The 24,899-nt window shown below is 34.1% G+C and overlaps 1 protein-coding gene across 1 annotated transcript; it reads right to left on the bottom strand.

The window, feature by feature from the left end:
• Nucleotides 1-1,454: 1,454 nt before the first annotated feature.
• On the bottom strand, nucleotides 1,455-17,391 carry LOC145260265 (uncharacterized). The gene is made up of 2 exons (XM_080118091.1): nucleotides 17,226-17,391; nucleotides 1,455-2,095 (listed from the first exon to the last, which is right to left on the bottom strand). The coding sequence occupies exons 1-2, from the start codon at nucleotides 17,389-17,391 to the stop codon at nucleotides 1,455-1,457; spliced, it is 807 nt and encodes a 268-aa protein (XP_079974217.1).
• Between the last annotated feature and the right edge of the window lie 7,508 nt (nucleotides 17,392-24,899).

Genomic DNA, 24,899 nt, shown 5'->3' with positions numbered 1-24,899 from the left:
CAACCCTCCCCCCTCCTTTTTGAATTTCCAATGTCCTTTTCCGTTTTTCTGAAATAGAACTGCATCACACTGTGCACGTGAAACATTTTCAAATATTTTGTACTGGTATTTTTTTATTTCTTAATATCTTTCATCCAGAGGAATTCTCGAAATTAAGACGACACGTTGATGAACACATAATACGGTTTGTTCCTTTTTATTTCTCTCTCTCTCTCTCTCTATATATATATATATATATATATATGTGTCATAATTATATATATATATATATATATGTCATAATTTAGAAATTAAAAATTTGTGATTTGAAAAAGTTAAATTTCAAATATAGAAATATTATTGCATGCAAGACAAAGAATACAGTATAGTAAAATATGTTTCCTTAACCCATGAGTTTTCGATGTTTATACATCTCCTCGGAGGAAATATTAGCAAATTCAAATCGAATGTGTATACTAAATCCTGTAATGGAAGTTATTGGTATTCAGCAGTTAAACAGATCCAAGGTGCATTGTAATAAATCCAGGGGAGCTGGTCACAATCCAATATATACATATTCCCATAGTTTTTCTTTAGTTTTATTGGATATCCGGCAAACCTTTGATTATATCGATCCGGTAAAAAGATGTTTTCATATATCAGTTTAAAAATTCCAAATTCTGAATTATATATATATATATATATATATATATATATATATATATATATATATATATATATATATATATATATTAGAGGTTTTTAAGAGCTATATTAGGTATAAAAATGTTCTCCCTTAGTTTTGGTCGCTACTATATATATATATATATATATATATATATATATATATATATATATATATATATATATAATATTAAGCTGAATGGCTGTGTGTGTGTATATAGACATATAATGTTGGTGCAAATATGTATATATATATGCATATATATATATATATATATATATATATATATATATATATAAAATAATTTACTATAATAGTTAAATACCTACTACAGACGCTAGTGTTTCATCCTTTCGGTATGCAGGGTGGCACGTTGAACACCAGTCGATAGATTTTAACCCGGCGACACAAATCGTTTCCGGCTTGACTAGCAAGGATCTATACGGCTACCGTTTACCGTGTAAAATAACGCTGGAATTAAACATTTATATTTTTAAATGTTTTTTACATCAGTCAGAGTGATCTAATCATTATATGAAGATCTATGCATGAGAGCTAAATTGACCGACTTAATTTAACTGAAAGTGCTCAACGATAAGGAACGAGTTTCTTAAAGGGCCCTCATAATATTTTTTTGCTATAATAATTAAATACCTACAGTATAATTAAATATATATATATATATTCAAGGTGTCTCAAAAAATGTACCCACACTTCGAATGACGAGAAATCCTTTATTTATGAACATACAGTGAAATGGAATAGCTTCGAATACAGAAGATAAATGTGATTAAAGAATCATGTTCGAAATTTGTGGACCAACTAATTCCTGAAGCAAGTTAAGGTATCTCTCACCGGTGACAGTTCCGTTAATAAAAAATGGCCCTATGATTCCCAGTGCGGATATCCCACACCACACTGTTACTCCTTGCAAGTTTACATGGTATTCAAGTGTTTCATGACGATTTATAGGACCCGAGTACGTGCAATTATGGCGATTAATGGTGCCATTTAATTTAAAGGTTGCCTCATCGCTCCACACAATTTTGTGTGGAAACCCTGCACCTTCTGCACATTTTGCCAGGTACCATTCACAGAATTCGACTCTCCGGTCAGGATCGTTTTCGTTGAGAGCATGAATTAGTGTTGGAATGTAGCATTTCCAGTGCAGACGCTTCATGATGCGATGGACGCTATCTTTTGAGATGTGGGTTTCCCGAGCAATTTGTCGAAGTGATTTCTGTGGTGATCGGAAGTGTGTTTCCTGCACCTGCTCTTCTTTTCCAGGGCTCGTGGATGTCCGAGGTCGTCCAGAACGTTTCTTGTTGACGTTCTGGACGGTTCCATCTGCTTCAAATTTCTCTTTGATGCGAGCAATAGTCCAGCGCGTTAGTGGTGGTCTTGCGAATTCCCTCCTGAATCGTCTTTGCACTTCAATGGCGTTTTCTGTCTTCTAATAACATTTCAGGACAAACTTCCTCTCTTCCAAGATAAGTTGATTTCCTGCCATGCTGTGGTTCATACCTCACACCTGCAACACAAAAAAGACAGCATGTTAGCCACGTTTAAAGTATGAGTACATTTTTTGTGAGACACCCTGTATATATATATATATATATATATATATATATATAATACTTGTTTATTGTTATATAAACATGGTTACATCCTGCTGCTACAAATAGCCACTTGTTTCAATCTAACAACAGATATCACCAGGCAGCGACTTGACTATTCAAAAGTTCAATGAATAATTAGGTTATTCATTAAACTTTTGAATAGTCTAGTCTCTGCCTGATGATATCTGTTGTTTGATTGAAACAAGTGGCTATTTGTAGCAGCAGGATGTAACCATGTTTATATAACAATAAACAAGTATTATCAACTCTTTTTATTGAGCACTATCTACCAACCTCGTTGAATTCATTAGTCCATTACTTTTGAATAAAAAACCCGAGTATATATATATATATATATATATATATATATATATATATATATATATATATATATATATGTATATATATATATACCGTATACATCGCTTTATTGCAGATTAGTAAAATATCAATATTTCACTAAATATACCTCACGAAAAATAAAAAAAAATGTATCATCAAAGGACTTCCTTAAGGTTAGTTATGTCCCAAAATTTTTCTCAAATTCATGTGATATATTCCATAAATTATGGAGCAAGTTCAATAATTGTCATTGAACTCTGACTTTCAGCCGAATGTCGGCTTATAGTGTCAGAACCTCATCTCTCATTCCGAAAGAGTTCAAGTACACAGTGTTTCAACTTTTGATGCGACAAAAATATAAATAAATAAGAATAAAATTTAAAAAAAAACAAAAACAAAAAATAACCGCAGCATCTGCGTGTGTTGTATAATAAGGGGACAGGCTGTGAAGAAATCGGAGAGGCAAGCAAAGAACGTGATGTGAGCGTCACGTTTCAAGCATGGCAACATGGAATGTTGGACACGAGCGTCACCTGAGCTAGTGACACACATAATTGGAATGCGGTGATGTTCAAGGCCAAACAAACAAAAGGAAATTGGCCTACAATCGAAAACAACGGTTGTGGATTATTGGGACAATTATGCTTTGAATTAATCAAAAATAATAACATCAACAAATATTTTATGACCAGATCGGAATGCAGCTGACATTCGCAGCTGGGGCTAGAGAAACGTGACCGATACCAATATAAACAAAGATGTTTTGGTTTTACAAAGAGAGTAGCCGGCCGACGCGGTGAGAAAAAAGTCTGTCATCTGTCAACACCCTCGTCACGCCACCTATCTCTCCCAACACCTCTCTCCTCGCTAGTGGAGTCAGTGACAACCGACACCAAAGTGTAAAGAAAGATTGTTTAAAATAAACGCGAATTCTTTTGTAAACAGTCGAGTCTTTTAGTTGTCATTCCAAATATACACTCGTCGGTAAACTTGTCCGGCGACCATTTGTCCACGCAATACTGAGTGCACACAACGCGTCACCTGGAAAATGTTTCACATAAATGTAGCGATAATTCGAGTAGACCAAAGTCTTGGAAACGTTTATCGAACTCTGTAAGACAATTGTCTATTTGCTTTATCTAATGCCCACTATCATGCTGCGCACATGATTGTCCTTGTGTCTGCAGTTCTGCGAAGTTCTGAAAGTTTGCCAGCTCCGACGTTTGTGTTTTTCAATGCTATGCGATTTACCCACAATGGAATTGCCCTAATGCGGCCCTGCCCTAAACGATTCATTAGTAATCACACGCACTCAATGCTATTGATAAATGTGAGTACTACCATAGTTTTCCTCATTTTCGCCTGACAGTCATTCCGTAGCATTGACAATTTTCTTCGAGTATTTTCTTTGCTTTGATAAATGTTTTTCTAAAAAAAGAATTTACTGATAACAAAAGGAGGGAATAAAATGAAAATCTAAATGTAGACTAAAATCAGCGTTAATTTTAAATTTTATATGCTGGCTAGCTAAGTGCCTGACGTTGCCCGGGTGTTTGGAGCTGAATGTCAAGCAAAAAATAAATGTTAGTAGGCAGGCAGGCTCTAACCCGTAGCGCGAGGGAGAGAAGAAAATTGAAAAACAAAAACAAAAACAAAAAAAAAAAACCCCGGCAAGTCTTTGCGTCCATTGCCAAACCGGAAGTAGCGAGGGTTTAAATTAAGGCTAGTCAATCTAAAAAATTAAATAACTTTCGGATTTTCACGAGATCAATACCGTTTTGAAGCTCGACTCTTCGGAGGACAATATCGAAAAATCGGTTAAAAAAACATTAATTCCTTCACCCTCAACTGGGAACTTTTCTACAGGGAGGTGTCGCTTTTTTTACGCCGATATTTTCGAAAGTCATCCCTTCTTTTTTCTAGATTTAATTGAAACCTACCTTACTTTCGGTTTGGCAGTGGGCGCAACAGCTAACGCGTCATCTCCTTTTTAACCTTTTATTCCAATCTCGCGGTAAGGGTTCGAACCTGCTTGCATACGACCACTTTTTTTGCGCTCGACATTTTCCTGTTTTTTTTTGTTTTTTTTTTGCTTTACCAACACCTTTACATACACCTTTACTTTCTTTTCCGTTTTCGCGTCATAGGTTCGAGCCTATCTGCCTAATAAAACATTTTTTTTGCTCAATACACACCTACAAACACCGTGCAAAGCCGGGCAGCCAGGCTAGTCTGAATTTTTAAGCTAAAAATCATAAGAACATTCTTGCCACCATAATATTTCATGCCTCCTGAATGTGTAGATGATAATTATCGAAGTGTTATTTTTCTTGTTTTGTCCAAAACAAATCAGAAATATCAATTATTTTTAAAAAAGTAGACTTAATTATTTTAGCAAGTATCTTGCGAATTTCCTTTCACTTTTAGCACGTTTCCTTCTCTAATGGAAGTAGTTAATAAAGTGTCAGGGGTTGTTTCAATATAGTGAACACGTCCCCCTGACTCATATTCAAGAGATTAAATACCAGCATAAAACGATAAAAAAAATTGCAACTCACCGTCACTAGAATATAGAATACCCTTCGGTTATATCCTGGGCGCTGTTTGAAATAGAGTTCGAAATTAGTTTTCTAATTCCAAGAGAGTGTCATTATTTTAAACTAAACGGCATAAGAATCGATGTTTGTTTTTGTTTTTGTTTTTTTGATAATTATTTTTCATTATCTCAAGGAATGTTTGATTTATCATTTTTATTGTTATTTAAAATCATATAATTTCTCATTTTTGTTTCTTATTTAGTTATTTATTTATTTATTTGGTTGTCGGTTTAATCAACTCTTGGAGACGTGTCCTAGAGCTTGGACAATCTTTCTGTTTATATTCTGGTTGCAGCCAGTATACACCCCCCCACACACATATATATATATAGTAATATATGGCAACTAAGTTACACAGAATATTCCCCGTTTCATTCTCGTGAGAATTCGTCAGGATTATGCGGAGAGTTTTTGTTATTTCGCGTTTTTATATAAGTACATTCTATTAATTTTTTAGTTAACCAACCAGCTTCCTAGTTTCCACCGAACCCGTCCAAATCAGCCAATTTTGAAGTAATTACTTAAAGTTTAAGCATAAAATTATACTTTTGTATATTAATTTATGTGATTAAACGAAGTTATCATATATATATATATATATATATATATATATATATATATATATATATATATATCGAAAATAATAAGCGGAAGTTTCTCAAGAGCTCTTTCGGCTATCATCTCATCAGGAGAAAATCGATAGCGTACAAAATAATAGTGTCGAAAATAAAGAGTTCTAATGGGGAACTTATTAAATGTGCCAAAATGCCAGTGCGATGCTGGTTATGTTGGGCGAACATCCTTGCACCTCTTGACTCGTATAAACCAGCATGTTCCATCGAAGATCAGACAAGGGAGGATGGGGTCTGGTGGTCTCCCTCCTTCTGCAGCCTTTGACTCTGCTATTGGCCAGTATTTGGTTGATAACCCGTGCTGTGCCGATAGATATAAAATAGAATGGTTCCAGGTGTTACATAGAGCGGACTCCAAAAACCATTTAAAGATTTTGGAGTCTATCTTTATTGCGGTGCATCAACCTTCTTTGTGCCGGCAAAAGGAAACATCCAACACATTTTCTTTGGGGAAATTTGAATCTTTCCTCCCGTTTTTTTTTTTCTCCGTCGTTGTGCCAATATTTTAATCGTTTTTTAAACGTTAATGCATTTATTTTAGTGTCCCCGTACTTTTGGCACATTTAATAAGTTCCCCATTAGAACTCTTTAAAGTTTCGACACAATATTATTTTGTACGCTATCGATTTTCTCCTGATGAGATGATAGTCGAAAGAGCTCTCGAGAAACTTCCGCTTATTATTTCCAAAACTGTATATATATATATATATATATATATATATATATATATATATATATATATATATATAAATAAGTGCAGAATCTCTTTCAATAATGAAACATTTATTTATAAAAATTAAATTCAATATTTGGATTAATAACAGAATACGTTTTAAGTGCTATTGTTTATGTGTTCCTTATTTTATTAGATATATATATATATATATATATATATATATATATATATATATATAAATATATAATATTTTTTTTTAAATTCAATTTTCACCCCAAACAAGGCACAGTGCCACTTTGAAGCAGGGGGCTACTATTAGGGAATTAATTAGCGGGGTCATTATGAAGGGAGAAGAGTAGAAAGATGTTTGTTAACATTACACTTGAACTTCTGCATATCATTGCAGTTGGGAAAGCAGAATCCCGGAAGGGAGTTCCAAAGACCCGCAGTTCTGGGGAAGAAACTATTGGAGTAAAAGGCTTTCTTGCACCTAGGGATCTCTACTGTAAAGGGATGAGACTTAGTAGCTTGTCGGGTTTGTCGGGGGTAGTTACGTCGGGGAGGTACAAGTGTTTGCAGTTCGTCAGAGCATTCACCATTAAAGTATTTGTACAACAGGCAGAGGGACGCAACATCTCGTCGATGGGACAGAGGTTGAAGCCTAGATGACAGTTCAGGACCTATCAGGTTGGCGACTCTTTTTTAAACCCTGTCCAGGAGCGAGAGACAAGCAGCAGATGCACCAGCCCAGATGTGACAACAGTACTCCATACATGGGCGAATGGTTGCCTTATAGAGGTATAGGATACTGGCAGGCGTAAGTAGTTTTCTAGCACGGTAGAGGGAGCCAACCTTCCTTGCAGCAGCCTTGGCAATGCTCTCAATGTATCTATTCCAGTTCATATTCCCTGTAAACGTTAGGCCGAGGAGTTTAAAAGAAGTACTTTCAGGTAATGTGTTCTTGGCCATTGCTATTGGTGGTAGAGAAGGTTTCTTGTAGTTATTGAAGGAAACAAGCTTAGTCTTAGCAGCATTGAATGTGACCAACCATTTTTGTCCCCATTCCACTACGGATTGGAGGTCTTCCTCTAGTGTTTCTGCCATTTATTTATACAAACATTGATGGCTGCATATGTGCTTACATGTTTCTGTAATCACCCATTATTGCGGAGATTATGTCTTCATGCCAAGAATTTCCCCCGAAAATTCTTTTCCGCTGAAGACGTAATCTCCTTAATAACGGGCGATTACAGAAACATGTATGCACATATGTAGCCATCAATGTTTGTATATAAATTTAATAACATCTGCTCTGTCAACTCATTGAATACTTTTTGGTAGACATACGTTGTTTCAGTTGATGTACTTCTAGGAAACTAAGCTATATAACCACATACACACACACACACACACACACACACACACATATATATATATATATATATATATATATATATATCTGTAATATATAGCTGAATGTGTGTGTGTGTGTGTTTGTGTGTGTCTGATCACGAACAGGCTCCTATATGGTTGACTATTTTAAAAAAAAACTTATTACATATAATGATAGAAGATGTATCGAAAATGGGTATGTTTGATCTGGCAGAACGGTGGTTCATTAAAATTGTGGGGTCTGTGTTCGCGCCTGGTCCACAAAGTATTGAAATAAAAATTTTAAAAAAAAGTTTACAAGTGTTTTTGATATAGATGTACATAAGCATACTTTGATAAGTATGTTTTATCTTTAATAGGAATTGAATAATCAAATTGTGGGGTCTGCGTTCGCGCCTAGCCTCCATAGAATGGAAATAGGCACAAACTTTTATAAAGACTTTTCATATCTATCTGCGTAAGTATACTTTGATAATTATGTTTCAGTTTGAATAAATATGGTATAATAAAATTATGGGGTGTTCGTTCGCACCTGACCTCCATAGAATGGAAATATGTCACAAAGTTTAACAAGGTTCATTTTTTATATATATATCCACAGAATAGTGTGATAAGTATTTCAGTGTGAACAGGTATGGTGTAATAAATTGTGGGGATTGTCTATTTTATTTTTACTTTCATCATATTTTGCTTTGGTTTGATACCCCCAAATTCAACGCAAATTCGAAGCTATCTCATTACACCCCTTCCTTTTCATAAGCTATCATTCATTCATAAATCAGAGTCCATTTTCTGTAGGCTGTTTTTGAACCCAGTCAACAACGGGTTTTTTTGCTAGTATATATATATATATATATATATATATATATATATATATATATATATATATATATCATTTGTTGTGCTATTAAGTATGTAAATGAGTAAAACAAATAATTCCCTGCAAGGCTGTCATGAGTAGAGTCTGCTTGTAGAATGACATAATCCTGAAATATTATTTGTGGTCGACTTCATTCTCTTATTTATCTGCATCTTCTCTTCATCATTTTACTTCTTTATCAATATCTTCTCCTTGCTCTTTCTTTCTATCTATCTCTTATTCCTCAGCCTTTCACTCGTGTCGTCCTTCTGGCCTGTGACCATCCTCTCTTTGTGTGTCCTTCCACTGTCTTCATATCTGCAACTGCTCACCCTGCTTACTGCTCCAATGGTCGCTATCGAATGTATTACAACATCTCTGATTGCGCCCCCTACTCTTATCAACCATTCTTTTCTGTATCAGAAATAAAGTGCGTGGATTTATTTTTGCAATTGTAGTCGACTTGCTTTGTTTGCTTTGATTTAGTCCCTTGAGTTCGCTGTAAATTCTCTAGGTATTATATATGCATACATTGATATATATATATATATATATATATATATATATATATAAAACAAATATCAAAATAGAATGAAAGCACCCCTACCCTTATTTCACAAGAGCTGGTTCTCCTCCCCCCCTCACACATACACATTAATAACGACCTTGGATCACAGTTACCTTCCTAGGGAAGCAAATAACTTCATAATATTATAAAACAGTACACACATTCTTCAAACCAATAAAAGAAAACACACACACATCCTACCCTAAAGGAAAAGAAAAAAACACATGCAGAAAGAGAGAGTAGGAGAGAGAAACACAAAGCAGGAGTGAGCACAGCCCAATAAAAGAGTAATAAAAATTGAACATTCCAATGAATAGTAGGCACTTACACGTTTCCACCTCTTGGAAACATTTCAAATGAACTACGAAAATGCTATTTTTACATCTCCAACACATTTTGAAAATAATTTCTGAAAAGGGAGCTTCACAGAACGTCTGAAACGCGTTAAAAACCATTTCAATGATTTTAAAGCATTATTACAATGATCTAAATGAAAAACCAAGACACGGAATAATAAAATAATGTTAAAAAATACACATTGTTGGTGACAATCCCCTCATTTAAATATAGATATACATATATATGTAATCTGCGAGTATTAATAACCAGGGGCTACGTAACAAATAAAGTTTAGCGAGGTTAATACAAGAGGGCTAAAAATTGTAGTAGAGCAGGCTATACACTTTATTTCTATTAATAAAATTATTAACTTTTGCAAGTTATACTCAAATAATAAAAACAATATAAATATATATATATATGTAAATTACATATATATATATGTGTAAATTACATATATATATATATATATATATGTAATTTACACACAAACATATATATATATATATATATATATATATATATATATATATATATATATAGGTGTATATATCGGTAAAGATATTTTTCTACGTCGCTTAGCGTCACTGATAAAACAACGGGCCACGAAAATTCTAATGTTGGTAAGTTGATACCGTGTTTCTTTTTTTTTAACTTTTTTTTTTTTGCATGATGTTGTCTGTTGGTTCAAACCCCGCACTATCTGAATGTTTTTTTTATGAACTTGAAAGAAGTGTATATGAAATAATTTTATAAAAGAAACAGCAGGTTCTTTAGAGTGAAATGTAGAATAACATATTTTTGTCTAAGTTACTGCACGAAGGAATGTGAAGCTTCCTCTCGGGCGATTTCATGGAATTCGGTGACAATAAAAATACAGAAGTGTGGAATATTCGTTGATCATCATTCAATGCCGGCCAACGTCAGGTCTCTCTGCTTGTATATATATATATATAAATATACATATATATATATATATATATATATATATATATATATGAAAAAATGATTAATAAAACATGTTAAAAAACATATTGAAAAAGAGTTAAAAGCATATTTAATTTTAAAAAGGAAGCACAAGATAAGTGGATAGTACTTAATCCGCGGAGTTTCGAAGAAATACTCTCCTTCTCATCAGAGGGTAAGAATTATCAAAATGCGGGATCGGATTTTGCATGTAAACGTATTTAATGAAACCACAAATAAGTCACAGATCTTACTTGGTTAAAAAAAGGGTGAGGTAAGAGGAATAGGAGGTAAAAGAAAAAATGATAAAAAGATTTCACATGAATGGATAGTCCGGTGAAGGGTAAAAAATCCAAGAATTGTAAAATCCAAACACGGTCGAATTAAAAACTTCCAATCCAACAGGTAAGTTTCAATATATATATATATATATATATAGTTAAGGTAGAATTTTTTTTTTCCTTTTAGGTTAAATGCAACTTTACTTAAATGCACTTTTAAAACACGTTCGTTCAAGGGCGGGCTTCATAAAGGTGTTTAACATTATGGTTTATTAATAAATGAACCTTTTGAAAGAACCAGGAAAGTGCACTCAATTACCTTTCTATATCAATATCTGAAATCAGTGGTGTTCATAATAATTCATGTTTTTTTTTTTACATAGAGGTCACCACTTATCAAGGCTCATTAGCCACTCGGGGATAAGGGTTATTGCGTGTAAATTAATGGGATAGTGTTGTAGTATTCGTTAGTATTGGAGATTTGATAAAGTGTTATAACTTAAGGGGGCGGTTGATTAGGGATTTTGTTTATGTTGGACTTAAAGACATCCAAGTTGAAGTCATGTGGGAAGCAGGCAAGCGGTAGAGAGTTCCACAAGCATACAGTTCTAAGAAGAACGCTTTGTTCATGGAATCTGCGTTTTGATTTAGGCACATATAAAGAGTGGGGGAAATTATTGACAGTGGATTCAGCTAGTCGGGTGTTTATGGTGAAAGATTGGCGAGGAGGGACCAGGAATTGGAGCTCAGACGAACACTTTCCATGGAAATAACGGTAAAACAAGGATAGGCTCGCAACATCTTTTCTGTGGGAGGGAGATTGCAGGGAAGAGAAAAGGGCATCCCCCACTAAGCCACGAAGTCGATTTTGTACTGTTAAGACAGGATAGCCTGTTTTTACCAGCTCCTGCCCAGCTGTGGCAGCAGTACTCCATCCTCGGATGTTCATGCTTTTTTTTAAATGGAATATTTGAATATTCCTCGAGCACTATGTCTATTGTTTGCTCTAATACATGTTAATCGAATTATTTCCTAGAAAACTCATTATCTGTTTATTTTAATTTTGTGGAAAAGTTGTCAAACAAAAAGGTCTGTCTAAAATTTGAAAAAAGAAAGATAAAACGACTAGAGACGATTTCAGAAACAGGATTGTCAATTCCCATAATGGTGTTTGAATCTATTTATAAACAGTATTATGCTTTAACAATACAAACCGTCACCAAAAACCTTAAAATAAACTTTGCACACAATAAACAAAATATGATTCGACGTGGAAAAAAATAAAGAAGAATGTAGACCAGATTTACTGGAAATATCTTGTGATAATGGATCAACCCCCAACAATCACTTTCAAGCAAATCTAGACACATTTGAAGATATTTAGTATTCAAATATTTGTAATGTTATTGGGGATGGCGTTCTTATTCCCTTATTCCTTTTGTCTGTCGACCCCTCCGAAGTGCCAAACAAATAAAACAAATATTTGAACTCACTTTTTTCTTTTCTGTTTTTTTTTCTTTTTTTTGAAAGACACTTTTATTTCCTGTTTGGGTTTTCCTTTTACATAAACAATTTTCACAGAGTTTTGACCGGCGAACGGAAATTTCTTGTCGTCTGCTCCCGTTTCCTGCTGTTCCTGCTGTCACGTTTTCCCATCCTCCACTCTCTCTACGTCTTCTCCCGCTTCTGCTGCTGCTATCTCCGCGTGACGTCACCAGTCCTGCTATCTCCGACACCTCCCCTCTTTATTTCACTGCAGCGGCTGCTGTCTACAAAACATCGTCGCAAATTATGGTACATACTTAGAAAAACATTACAAAGAACTTTGCATAAAAATGGACCCAGAGGCGACGACCCAAGAAAACTTTGCTTATCACTAAAAGAAACATGTAAAAACAATAGACGATACGTTTGAAGTCTTAGTAACGCAGAAACTGAAACAGTTGTTGCATGCAGAGTGAGAAATTCACTAATTTTCAATTAAAATATATTCCGCTGTGAATCGTGGTATTGTGTGTTTATTGATTGTGGTATATATATATATATATATATATATATATATATATATATATATATATATATATATATGTATATATATATATGTATATATATATATACATATATATATGTATATATATATATATATGTATATATATATATATATATATATATATATATATATATATTAAAACGATTAATAATTGTACATTATGATTGGTTGGTTGGTTGGTTGGTTGGTTGGGTGTTTTTGTTTTACGGCATATCAACCCTTTTGGATTATTTAATGTTGAATCCATTGATTTTGAAGAACAATTTTTATAGAATATATATATTTTTAAAGTCTGTTTCTATTTAACCCACATTTGGGACCCTAACAGGTATTACCACTCCAGCTGTGTCAGAATTCATAGAGTCCATCTATGAATTCTGACGAAGCTGGTCGAATCTCTCGTCATCTTCAGAGGATATCTTCCTAGCGGAAACAATATGTAAATTCATGCTGGACTCACAGCAATAAATGTCCTATATATATTTGCTTGATCTGTGTTGATTAATTGAAATTCTTGTGTGCAGGACGTTTGCTCAGTTGGTAGAGGGCTTGCCTTGCATGCAAGAGGCTCGGGTTTCGAATCCTGAGTTCGGATATGTCTAACTGATGAGCCCAAATGAGGGCGAAACTCGAGTATTGGACTTCCGGTTCTTTGAATATCATGGCTCTTGTAGGCTGCGACGTTGTTTGGCTGGGGAATGTATTATATATATATATATACTAGCAGGGCTACCCGGCGTTGCTCGGGACCGTACAAACAATGAAAAAACAAAAGCAGATATTGAACATATGTTTTATTCTTAGGGGAGAGGAATCTTTCATCTCAAGTTTTAGTGTTACAAACAAACATTTGTCTTTTATATATATATAGATAATGACAGGTTTTTGGGCCCCCCCTAAAAGATAACTGATCAGTTGGCCAACTTCTAGTGGTCCGTTTGACGTGAAATTTCGATATTTGTCATCCGGGTGATGGGGCTTCGATATGATACCAAATTTGTCAAGTTTGGTTCCGTCTTTCAAAAGTTTTAGCGTTACAAACAAACATACATACATACACACAGACGTTTGGCTTTTATATATATATATATATATATATATATATATATATGTACACGTACACACATATATATATATATATATTGAGTAAAACGATTAATTATTGTAAATTATGATTGGTTGGTTGGTTGTTTTTGTTTTACGGCATATCAACCCTTTTGGGTTATTTAATGCCGAATCCAGTGATTTTGAAGAACTATTTTTTAATAGAGTATTTTTTTTAAGTCGGTTTCTATTTAACCCATAATTACGACCCTAACAGGTATTACCACTCTGGATCATAGTGGACCTTGGAGCAATGGCAATTAAAGCGTGGCTCCACACACCCAAAAGCCAGCAAGCTGGAGCCTCACCATCGGATATAGTTTAAGGTCATGTAAATTTCAAAAGGAAAAACAAACAAAATCAACTTGAGTGTACGATCGTTTATAAAAATTGACAATATTTATTGATAATAATTGACAAGGGATTTGTCATTAACATTAAATATATATATATATATATATATATATATATATATATATATATATATATATATATATATATGAGACTATCAAAGCAGCAGCATTTATTTATTTTCCCTCGACCTGAGAGTATATATCCGAAAATTTAGGAACTTGTGATACCATCAACAATACAGCCAAGGTCGCTGGAAATTGAAATGGATGGCTCTCGTCTTGGAGAAGCTTTTTGACAAGCTTCTGGGTTTGACCTTTACTTTACTCCTGATCTGAAATGGAACACGTACATCAAATCTGTTGGCAGGGACACTGGGTAAATGGTGGGATCCTTCTAGCGCTCCAGAAGATATCTCACTACTGATGCAATTCTCTATCTGTATAAAAGCCAAGTACGTCCAAGGATGGAATACTGTTGCCATATCTGGACAGGAGCTGCTAAAAACAGTCTATCCTGCCTTGACAGAGTACAAAATAGACTTCGTGGCTTAGTGGGGGATGCCCTTTTCTCTACCCTGCAACCTCTCTCCCACAGAAGAGACGTTGCGAGCCTATCCTTGTTTTATCGTTATTTCCATGGCAGGTGTTTGTCTGAACTCCAATCTCTGGTCCCCCCTCGCAAATCTTACACATAAAACACCCGTCTAGCTGAATTCACGGTGAGAAATTTCCCCCACTCTATATATGTGCCTAAATCAAAACGTGGATTCCATGAACAAAGTCTCTTTCTTAGAACTGCACGCCTGTGGAACTCTGTTCCGTCTGCCTGCTTCCCACCGGACTACAACTTGGATGTTTTCAAGTCCAACGTTAACAAATTCCTAATGAACCGCCCCCTTAAGTAAACACTTCATCAAATCTCCACACTAACGTAATGTACTTGCAATAACCCTTATCCTTTAGTGGCTTCCGGGCCTTGATAAGTGGTGATCACTGTGTAAAAAAAAAGCCAGGGAACATAATACCATCATTAACAAGAAGGGAATACAGCCATTCAAACCGGTAAATAAATATTATAATTGAACATTAGTGAATTTGTCAATTATTAATTTATCCATACTTTATTTAACAATTTTCTACCTTCTGTATTGCTAAGCCTTTAAAAGCATCTCCTTTGCCTACATACAATGCTTCAAGCAAACTACCTTTCCATTCTCATCTTAAAACATATTTAACTTTTGCTAGGACCGATCTTGTCTCTCCTCCGCCCTTTTTGTTCAAGAAAAATCGACAGATTTGGGGGTATCGGAATCGGTATCGGAATCAGAAAAATTGATGCCTATTTTCCGATGCCAAAACGATTCTTTTAATTGTTTTTTTATTATTTGATTTTTTTTTTTTAAGTAAGATCTTTCATTGCTAGAAATAATAATAAAATAATAAATATTTATTGATTTTAAATTATCAGTAAAGTTAAAATCGATAGATCACTCTCTAAAAATGTATTTTGATGTTTAGGAAAATATCTGCATATTTATCATGTTTTGACGAAAATCGGGAAAAAATTACAAGGATATAGTTAAATAATTAGAGATTTATAAAGAATCGGAATCGGAATCGGTAATTGTATCGGAATCGGGAATTAAGCACGGAATCGATAATTATATCGGAACCGGGAAAATATTGGAATCGTCCCATCACTACTTTAAATAGATAAGAAAGATGACATTAAGGGATGTTGATAAAGAAGTACATCAGCTATTTTCTTAAGGTCGATCATAGCATTTAAAAAAGGCGCATAAACAACCCTAACCCTAACGCAAGACATGCACTTAGCCCAAACAAAATAAAACATTAACAAATTAGACAATAAAAAAAAAATAATTCCAATGTTAAACTTCATTTTTTATCACCTGCAATTAACCTTTTCTTATAGAAGTGATAATCTAACCATCTCATATGAGTCATGTTATTTCTTCATCTTTTTCATCATCCTCATCACATCCGTAGTTCCCATTATCCCCAGGCTCCTATTTGATAACATTTCACAGATTTGACATGCGTAAGTTGTATATAGATTTTAGGAGACATGAAAAACACTCTATAAATACTTGTTAATCCGCGAGGATTAAGTCTAAACTTAAGATAAAATTTAAACTAGAACTGACATCACTAAACGCGCAATTCGAATAGAAACATCTTTAAATATGCATTCCTGGCTGATTCTGTTTATATTCCGTTAAGAAGCCTGCATTGATATTCTTTATAAAACTATAAATCTGCGTTTATCGTACTGTTGCACTATCTGCTAATATCACTGGTCGTAGTGGTCCCCCACCCCCTATACAGGGAGTACTTCTCCATCTTTATAGTTAAGGGTAGTTAGTTTTCAAAGTTTTAAAAGTTTCATGCTTGAAAGAAAATGGTGTTGATTGCTCAGTTAAATGTTTTTAAATATAGCAACATATTGTAATATGTTGTAACATATTGTAACATGTTGTAACATGTTGTAACATATTGTAACATGTTGTAACATGTTGTAACATATAATCTATGTTGTAACATGTTGTAAAATATAATCTATGAAATCTTTAGTAAAGTAATGGTGTTGATTGCTCAGTTAAATGTTTTTAAATATAGCAACATATTGTAATATGTTGTAACATATTGTGACATGTTGTAACATGTTGTAACATGTTGTAACATGTTGTAACATATAATCTATGCAATAAAAAAGTAAAGATTTTACATATTACAACTTGTGTTGCGTGTCGTTGTTTTACCTGCCGTGAATGTCAAAACGGTGCCTGAAGACGATTCCAGCCATAGGAACAACCAGAATGAGACGTCGTCCTGAGGGAGGAAGGAGTCAGCCACACCCAAACCACCCTTTATAATGTCTTTACTCTTCAACTCTGACAAAAAGACGTCTAACCGACTGATCTGCATACTCCTATTCTATTGACCGGCCATCGTCTTACGATCTGGTGCCTTCTCCAGGACATTTACGTAAATCGCGGGTCGGTCATGCTTGTGACCGGCACATAGTTTTTACAGTGTTTCTGAAATAAAGAAATGACCAAAGATTTTATGACGTTAAGAATAAAGTTAGAAAAACTACTTAACTTCACATTTTTTGACATACGGTTTGCTGACATTCTGATTGTCATTTGTCACTAGTATTCTAATGCATTCATTCGTACGACCTCCTTTTTTTACCTTTCTTTTTGTTTTCAAATCAATCAGTGAATCTATTATGCCCTTAACTCATCACTTGATTGTTGCTATTTCTTCTGACAAGTTAAGGGTATAATAGATTCACTAATTGATATAATAATTAAGTGATTGATTTTGCACTACGAAACAGATACAACCAAGAATTGTATAAGTCAACTTAATCAAAGGAATAAATTTTATGATGGCTAACATGATGAATTTTGGAATATAACGTTTTGTCATTTATTCTCTATATTGCTCTATATTGCTCTGTAATTACATTGAGCTTCTTAAATAAGGATTGATATATATTATAAGAAAATATATGCTATCATTTATCAACGGGGGGGTAGTTTTGCTTGAGCTTAATGTAAGCTTAAATAGTATATTTTAATTTGTAGATATTTTGTATATATTTTTATAGAATTGTGATTTAAAAAGTAAAAACGAAAATATGTAGGTGTCATCAGCTTGATTTGAAACCGAAATCAAAACTTTTGCATTCCAAGCTGGCGTTGTTACTACTGTATCAACGTAGCACAAACATGAACAGATTAGACATTAAAAATTGAAAATAAACTGAGATCATTGCCCAAGAATATGAAACGATTTTTCTTTTTCAGTTTTGACCAATTTTTGACCGACCCCTTCAAAATAATTTTAACCGGATAAAAAAACAAACAAACATAAAAGAATGTTCCATAAAAAATCCTATCATTTTAGACCCCGAGCGTCGCTCTGAGACTTTTAGTTTCGGAAGAGATAGAGTTTGAAAATATGGAGACAGAGAGATGGACAAATACCATAATTCTTCCTGGTAACAGAAGAGAAGAAATTAAAGGAAGACGAAAAAAGGAACATAAATGAATAAAAAAACAATAATAGAATAACAGAAAGACGAAAATATGTATAGGGTGAGCCCCCCCCCCCCAAAAAAAAAAAAACGGGAACAGCCTATAATTAGGCCCCGTTTCTTAGTGTTTTGTCCGAATGAAATGAAACTTTGGTCATAACTATTTTATTATATTCAAAACATCACATCAAAACACTGGGGTATTTGCCCTTTTTTTCTCCGTTGACTGTAAAATGCTCAAAAAAACAATTGAATCTCCTCTGTTTTTTGTTTTTTTAGTCACCCTGTATTAAAATGACTAAAAAGTAGATCAGGCCCCCCAAACTTAAGAAAAAGACTAGTCGAAAAATCCATATATCTGTAAGAATATGAATGTGTGTGAGAACAACTCTCAACCTATATACTCAACGAATTTGTTTATCTACAGACTTGAAATTTGTTATTGATGTGGTGGCACCCACTCATTTACATATGTGGATAATATTACACATAAATAACAAGACTCGGTTAGTCTGAGTGTGTGTTAACCAGAAGCCACCGAAGGCCGAGCCGAGAGCAGATATGTTCTCCAGCCAAGACTCTCTTACCTGACAACCATTATGTAAATATACTGTAAATATACTTTTCCTAATACACTTCTTATTGATCTACCTTTGTTTGTTGAGTCTTAATTTGTATTGGCTTATACGTTATTTGCAAACATAACAGTTATATAGCGTATTTATATATTTGGACAATATTTTAATCGATTTTCATCTAAAACGAAAAATGGACTGCTAATGTGTAAATAAAAAGTCTAATATTTATTAGCTTCGAAACTAATAGTTCGAAGATTTCGTTCATTTTCGTCAAATAAATACAGTCTATTTTCTCACAGCATCGATTACATATGCATACACCTTTCTATTATGCGTCCCATCAAATAAATATCCACCACCTGACCTTTGCAACACACGATTGTAAATTAGCAGCCTCAGGCTGTGTATAGAACGTCGAGTGAAGCGACCGGACGTAATTATCACGTTGTGAATTATAAATTTGTTGAAAGGGGAGGTAATTAGGTACGGATTCAATGAATCGCAGGTATTCACATGTGATAAATCTGGCGAGCTTTTTCAATGCTTTCATTAAGTCAAATCAATGTGTCACGATATACTCTTAGATGGCAAGGTCATCATTTGAAAGATGGAAAGTTGAAAAGCACACTTGAGCAAGTGCACTAAAAAAGAAAAGTTTTTTTTTTTTTTTTAGATTTTAATTTGCCTTGTTTCCAAGTAAAAATGAAAACGAATTCTGCAGCAATATATTCACCCAAATGACACTAAAATTAGTGGCGGACCGATTAATTTGAAGTCGAATCGAGTATCCAAAAATTTGGAAATTTTTGACGCATCAGAATCGGTATCAGAATCGGAAAAACATGTGTCTATTCTCCGATAATTGAAACGAATTAAAATAATTATAAAACTGTGGATTTTCAAATTGAAATCAATAATTATCTAAACAGTCTACACATCATTAAAAATGCAAATTTGCTCTCTTTAATTGAGAACTAGCAACGATCCTTGATTGAATTCAATGAGTCGAATCTTTGGAATGTTTATATATATATATATATATATATATATATATATATATATATATATATATATATATATATATATATACTACCAAAAGTACCCGTCGTTGACGGGGTTAAAAAACAGCCTACAGAAAATGGGCTCTGATTCATGAAAGTATGATAGGTTATGAAAAGGAATGGTTGTAAAGAGATATCTTCGAATTTGGGGGTATCAAAACCGAAGCAAAATATGATGAAAGTAAAAAGAAAATGTAAAAAAAATAAATAATAAAAAAAAATAATTGATTATACCATACCTGTTCACACTGAAACACTTATCACAATATTCTGTGGATCTATATTAAAAAACCTCGTTAAACTTTGTGACATATTTCCATTCTATGGAGGTGAGGCGCAAACGAACACCCCATAATTTTATTATACGATATTTATTGAAACTGAAACATAATTATCAAAGTATACTTACGCAGATAGATATGAAAAGTCTTTATTAAAGTTTGTGCCTATTTCCATTCTATGGAGGCAAGTCGCCAACGCAGACCCCAAAATTTTATTATACCATCCTTATTTAAGTTAAAACATGCTTATGAAAGTATTATTATGTACATATACATCAAAAACACTTGTAAACATTTTATTTTAATTTTTAAAATTATTTATTTCCATACTTTGTGGACCAGGCGCGTACGCAGATCCCACAATTTTAATGAATCATCGTTATGCCAGATAAAATATATCCATTTCTGTGTATCGATACATCTATCATCATATGTAATCAGTTTTCTATAATAGTCAACCATATAGGAGCTTATTCGTGACATTTCACACACACAGACGTTCAGCCTTATATATATATATATATATATATATATACATATATATATATATATTTATATATATATTTACCAGTGGTGAAAAAACCGGACTAGAGTGCTCAATGTGTAGTCAGAGCAGTATATAGGAAATTTATTACTGTGAGTCCAGAATGAGTTTACAAATTGTTTCAGCTAGAGGAAAATCCTCAAAGAGAGGAAAAAATCCAACTAGCATCGTCAGAATTCATAGATGGACTCTATGAATTCTGACGATGCTAGTTGGATTTTTTCCTCTCTTTGAGTTTGAGGATTTTCCTCTAGCTGAAACAATTTGTAAACTCATTCTGGACTCACAGTAATAAATTTCCTATATATATATATATATATATATATATATATATATATATATATATATATATATATATATATATATATATGTATATATATACAGGAGAACAATAGGAATGGGAAATGAAGCCACAATAACTATATATTCGTAAATATAGATTGATTCCAATTTAATAAAAAGGGATGATATGGAAAATCACACACCCACATACACGCCCACGCACACACACGCACACACACACACACACATATATATATATATATATATCAAGTGTGCTTTTCGACTTTCAATCTTTCAAATAATGATCTTGCAATTTCTTTTGTTAGAATATTCAATATCGAGTCCCGTTTAACATAAAATTGTCTGATGAAATCCCAGGTGACAATAGTATCAAACAAGGTGATATTCCTGCTTCTACTCTTTTCTCTATATATTTTGCTGCTCTACTTGCGCATGCATTTCAACATTGCGATAGGGGTGTTTCGAACCTCAGGTCGCATTTTTTATCTTAGAAGATTTCATGCCCGATCAGGGAGTTACTGTAAGCAGACGATGCTGTTTTTTTCTCGCACACTGAGACTGATATGCAGCATATAATGGATAGCTTTGCTGATTCCTGCACTGCCTTTAGCACCAGGCCAGTCATAGGTGGAGCCGAACATCGTGGTTTGTTGGTTGCTTGCTTGGATGATTGTTTTTGTTTTACGGCATATCAACCTTTTTCAGGTTGTTTGATGCCGAATCCAAAGATTTCGAAGAAAAATTTTTTAATAGAATATATTTGTTGTTTTCAAGTCAGTTGCTATTTAACCCATAATTGAGCCCCTAATAAGTACTATCACTCCAAGTCAGAGTGGACCTGGGAGGAATGGTAATTAAGGAGCAAGCTGGGAACTCACCACTGGATATAGTTTACGGTCATATCCAGGACATCATGGTCTGTTGTGCTAGACTGTGAGTAGTTGACTCATTTGTGTACCTTGGTAGTTCTCTGTAAAGGGATGGCTGTCTCGACACAGGCGAATTCAGAAGGTATTTGTAGCTTTTGGAAGGCTGGAGAAGAGAATGTGGTCTGATTGTGGCATCACAGACAGGACTAAGATCTGCGTTTACAAGACCTGTGTGTTAACCACACTGTTGTATTCATCGGAGACATGGACATCGCATCAAAGGCACATTAGATGGCTTGAACGATTTCACCGAAAATGCTTGAGTCGTATCTTAAACGTCAAGTGGCAAGCACAAGTAACCGATACTGGAGTCCTTGTGAGAGCATGTTGCTCTAGTGTTGAGACCCTTGTAATCATATCTCAGAAGCCTAGGAACAGGTCCAAGACTATACAAAAAATAATTTGAAGGTCTTGCAAATCAACATCAACACATGGGAAGAACTTACTCTGCAAAGGCCGAAGTTGCAAAAAACTTGTACGTGAAAGTTGTAATGCTCTAAAGAAAAGAAAGCAGGCTCACAATAATCTGAAGCGAGAGATTCGCAAAGGTTTAATTGATGGGATTAATCATGACACACAGAGCTGGAAATGCGACACTTTCAAACAAGTGCTTTTGTCAAAAGCTGGTTACGTCAACCACCTTAAATCGTACAAAGCTCCTGTTCAGGTCAACTTTGAACATATTAGTCCGAACCAAACGATCTGTTTAACATACAGCAAAGTTTGCAAGTTTACTGCTCGTCTGAGAAGACATGTGATTCTTCATAGGAATACCCTTCAACCTCCAGAGGAGGTCAATTCGATGGGAATTGCTCAATTTGTATGTCACATCTGCTTCAAAATGTTCAAATCTGCGGCAGGAGGGCAGAGTCATCTGAGATGACAGCGACGGCAAGATTAAGAGAACTTAATGTAACGGCGATCATCTGGAAAGATGCAGCAATCATATATATATATATATATATATATATATATACATATATACATATATACATATATATATATATATATATATATATATATATATATATATAAATCCGTCTCGGGCATGGTTTAACCCCTTGTTGATTTGACATGGAATGAGCTTATATATATATATATATATATATATATATATATATATATATATATATATATATATATATATATATATAGGCTCATTTCATATCAAATCAACCAGGGGTTACACCATGTTCGACACGGATTTTTTTCAAATTTGCAACACTTACAGATCTCCATGAAAGGAATTAAATGGCAGCTGTTACACATCTCAAAGTCAGAGGTTTCTGACATATGACCTTGACCTTGACCTTTTTACAAAAATGTCAATTTTTATGGAGCGGTGACCAACTTTTAAAAACGATATCTCTGTTATTTATGGGCCTACAACGTTCATGCACATATCATTCTTAATTACTCGTATAGATCTACAATTTTATCTAGGGATATTTTTTTTTGTCAAGATAAAATTTTAAAAAGTTGACCTCGACCTTCACATTTTACCTGAATCATCTAAAAAACGGTAATTTTGATGTTTTTGTAATTTTGATAAAGGATTGGTCTATCTTATGACAGTATATATTCCAAATTTCATGATGGGTTTACACTAGAACCATTCCTACAAGCGTTTTAAAGAAATTAGCTAAATTCAAAATGGCAGAATGTAGTACCTGCTATTTTATAGAAAAAACATTTTGATATTTCACAATATGGTTATGTCTGATATTTTTGTAACATGCTACACTTATTGTTAATTTTATTAGCACTGCTGGGAAACGCTAACTAGGCGAGGTGATTTTTATTATCATCGTTGTTTATCGAAATGCACATATTTTGGAATACGAAATATGCAGAAAATAATTTGGACAAAATATGAGGTTGGTGCAAAAAATAATGTCGTTTTTTTCCGTACAACTTCAACAGATCATGACTCCTTTCATAAATAACCCCATTAATCAAAATAAGATTCTTTAAAATCGACACATTTTTTCAACTAGAAACACATTTATTTATCTCATTAGCATAGAAATACGGAGTTCTGGAAGCGATGCAGTTACTGAACGTCGATCCGGCATCATCTCTGCTTTTGAAGCATTTTTTACGCAGGAACTTGGGGAGATGCTTGACAATTTGATAATCGGTGGGAGAGTCTCGTGGCCCAATACATTTAACATCGGGTAAGGGTTAGTTGAGCTACATGTAGGCGAGCGTCGTCATGGAAAAGAATTGGCCTCTATATATTGACCTATCACGGGCACATGCGTTGGAGCCTCTGATGTATTTCGTTAATTTGTCGGCAGTACCTCTCCACTGTAATCGTTTCGCCCAGATTCGAGAAGCTATGATAGAAGGGAACCGGCCGCAAGCCACCAAACAGTCGCCATAACCTTCTTTTGTGTAATTTCGTTTTGTGAAGCTTCTCCGTCATCTTATCACTATACTGTAGAAGATCCATTTTTAATCACACGTCAGAATCCGCTGAGAAATGGGTCGTTTTTGTTGTGCTGAAAGAGCGTAAAAGACACCCCCAAACGGCGATTTTTTTTTTTTAGATTATCGTTCAATTTATGCGGTACCCAATCCAATTTTTTTTACTTCCCTATTTGCCTTTTTTTTACAAGGTGGTCACCACTTATCAAGGCCCGGAAGCCACTCAGGGATAAGGGTTATTGAAAGTACAGTGCGTTAGTGT

Source organism: Euprymna scolopes, chromosome 36 (assembly GCF_053919585.1).
Source record: "Euprymna scolopes isolate OS-2025 chromosome 36, ASM5391958v1, whole genome shotgun sequence".
NCBI classification, from domain to species: Eukaryota; Metazoa; Mollusca; class Cephalopoda; order Sepiida; family Sepiolidae; genus Euprymna; species Euprymna scolopes.
Note: the sequence above shows the minus strand (reverse complement) of the source record. Positions and strands in the feature narration are given on the sequence as shown.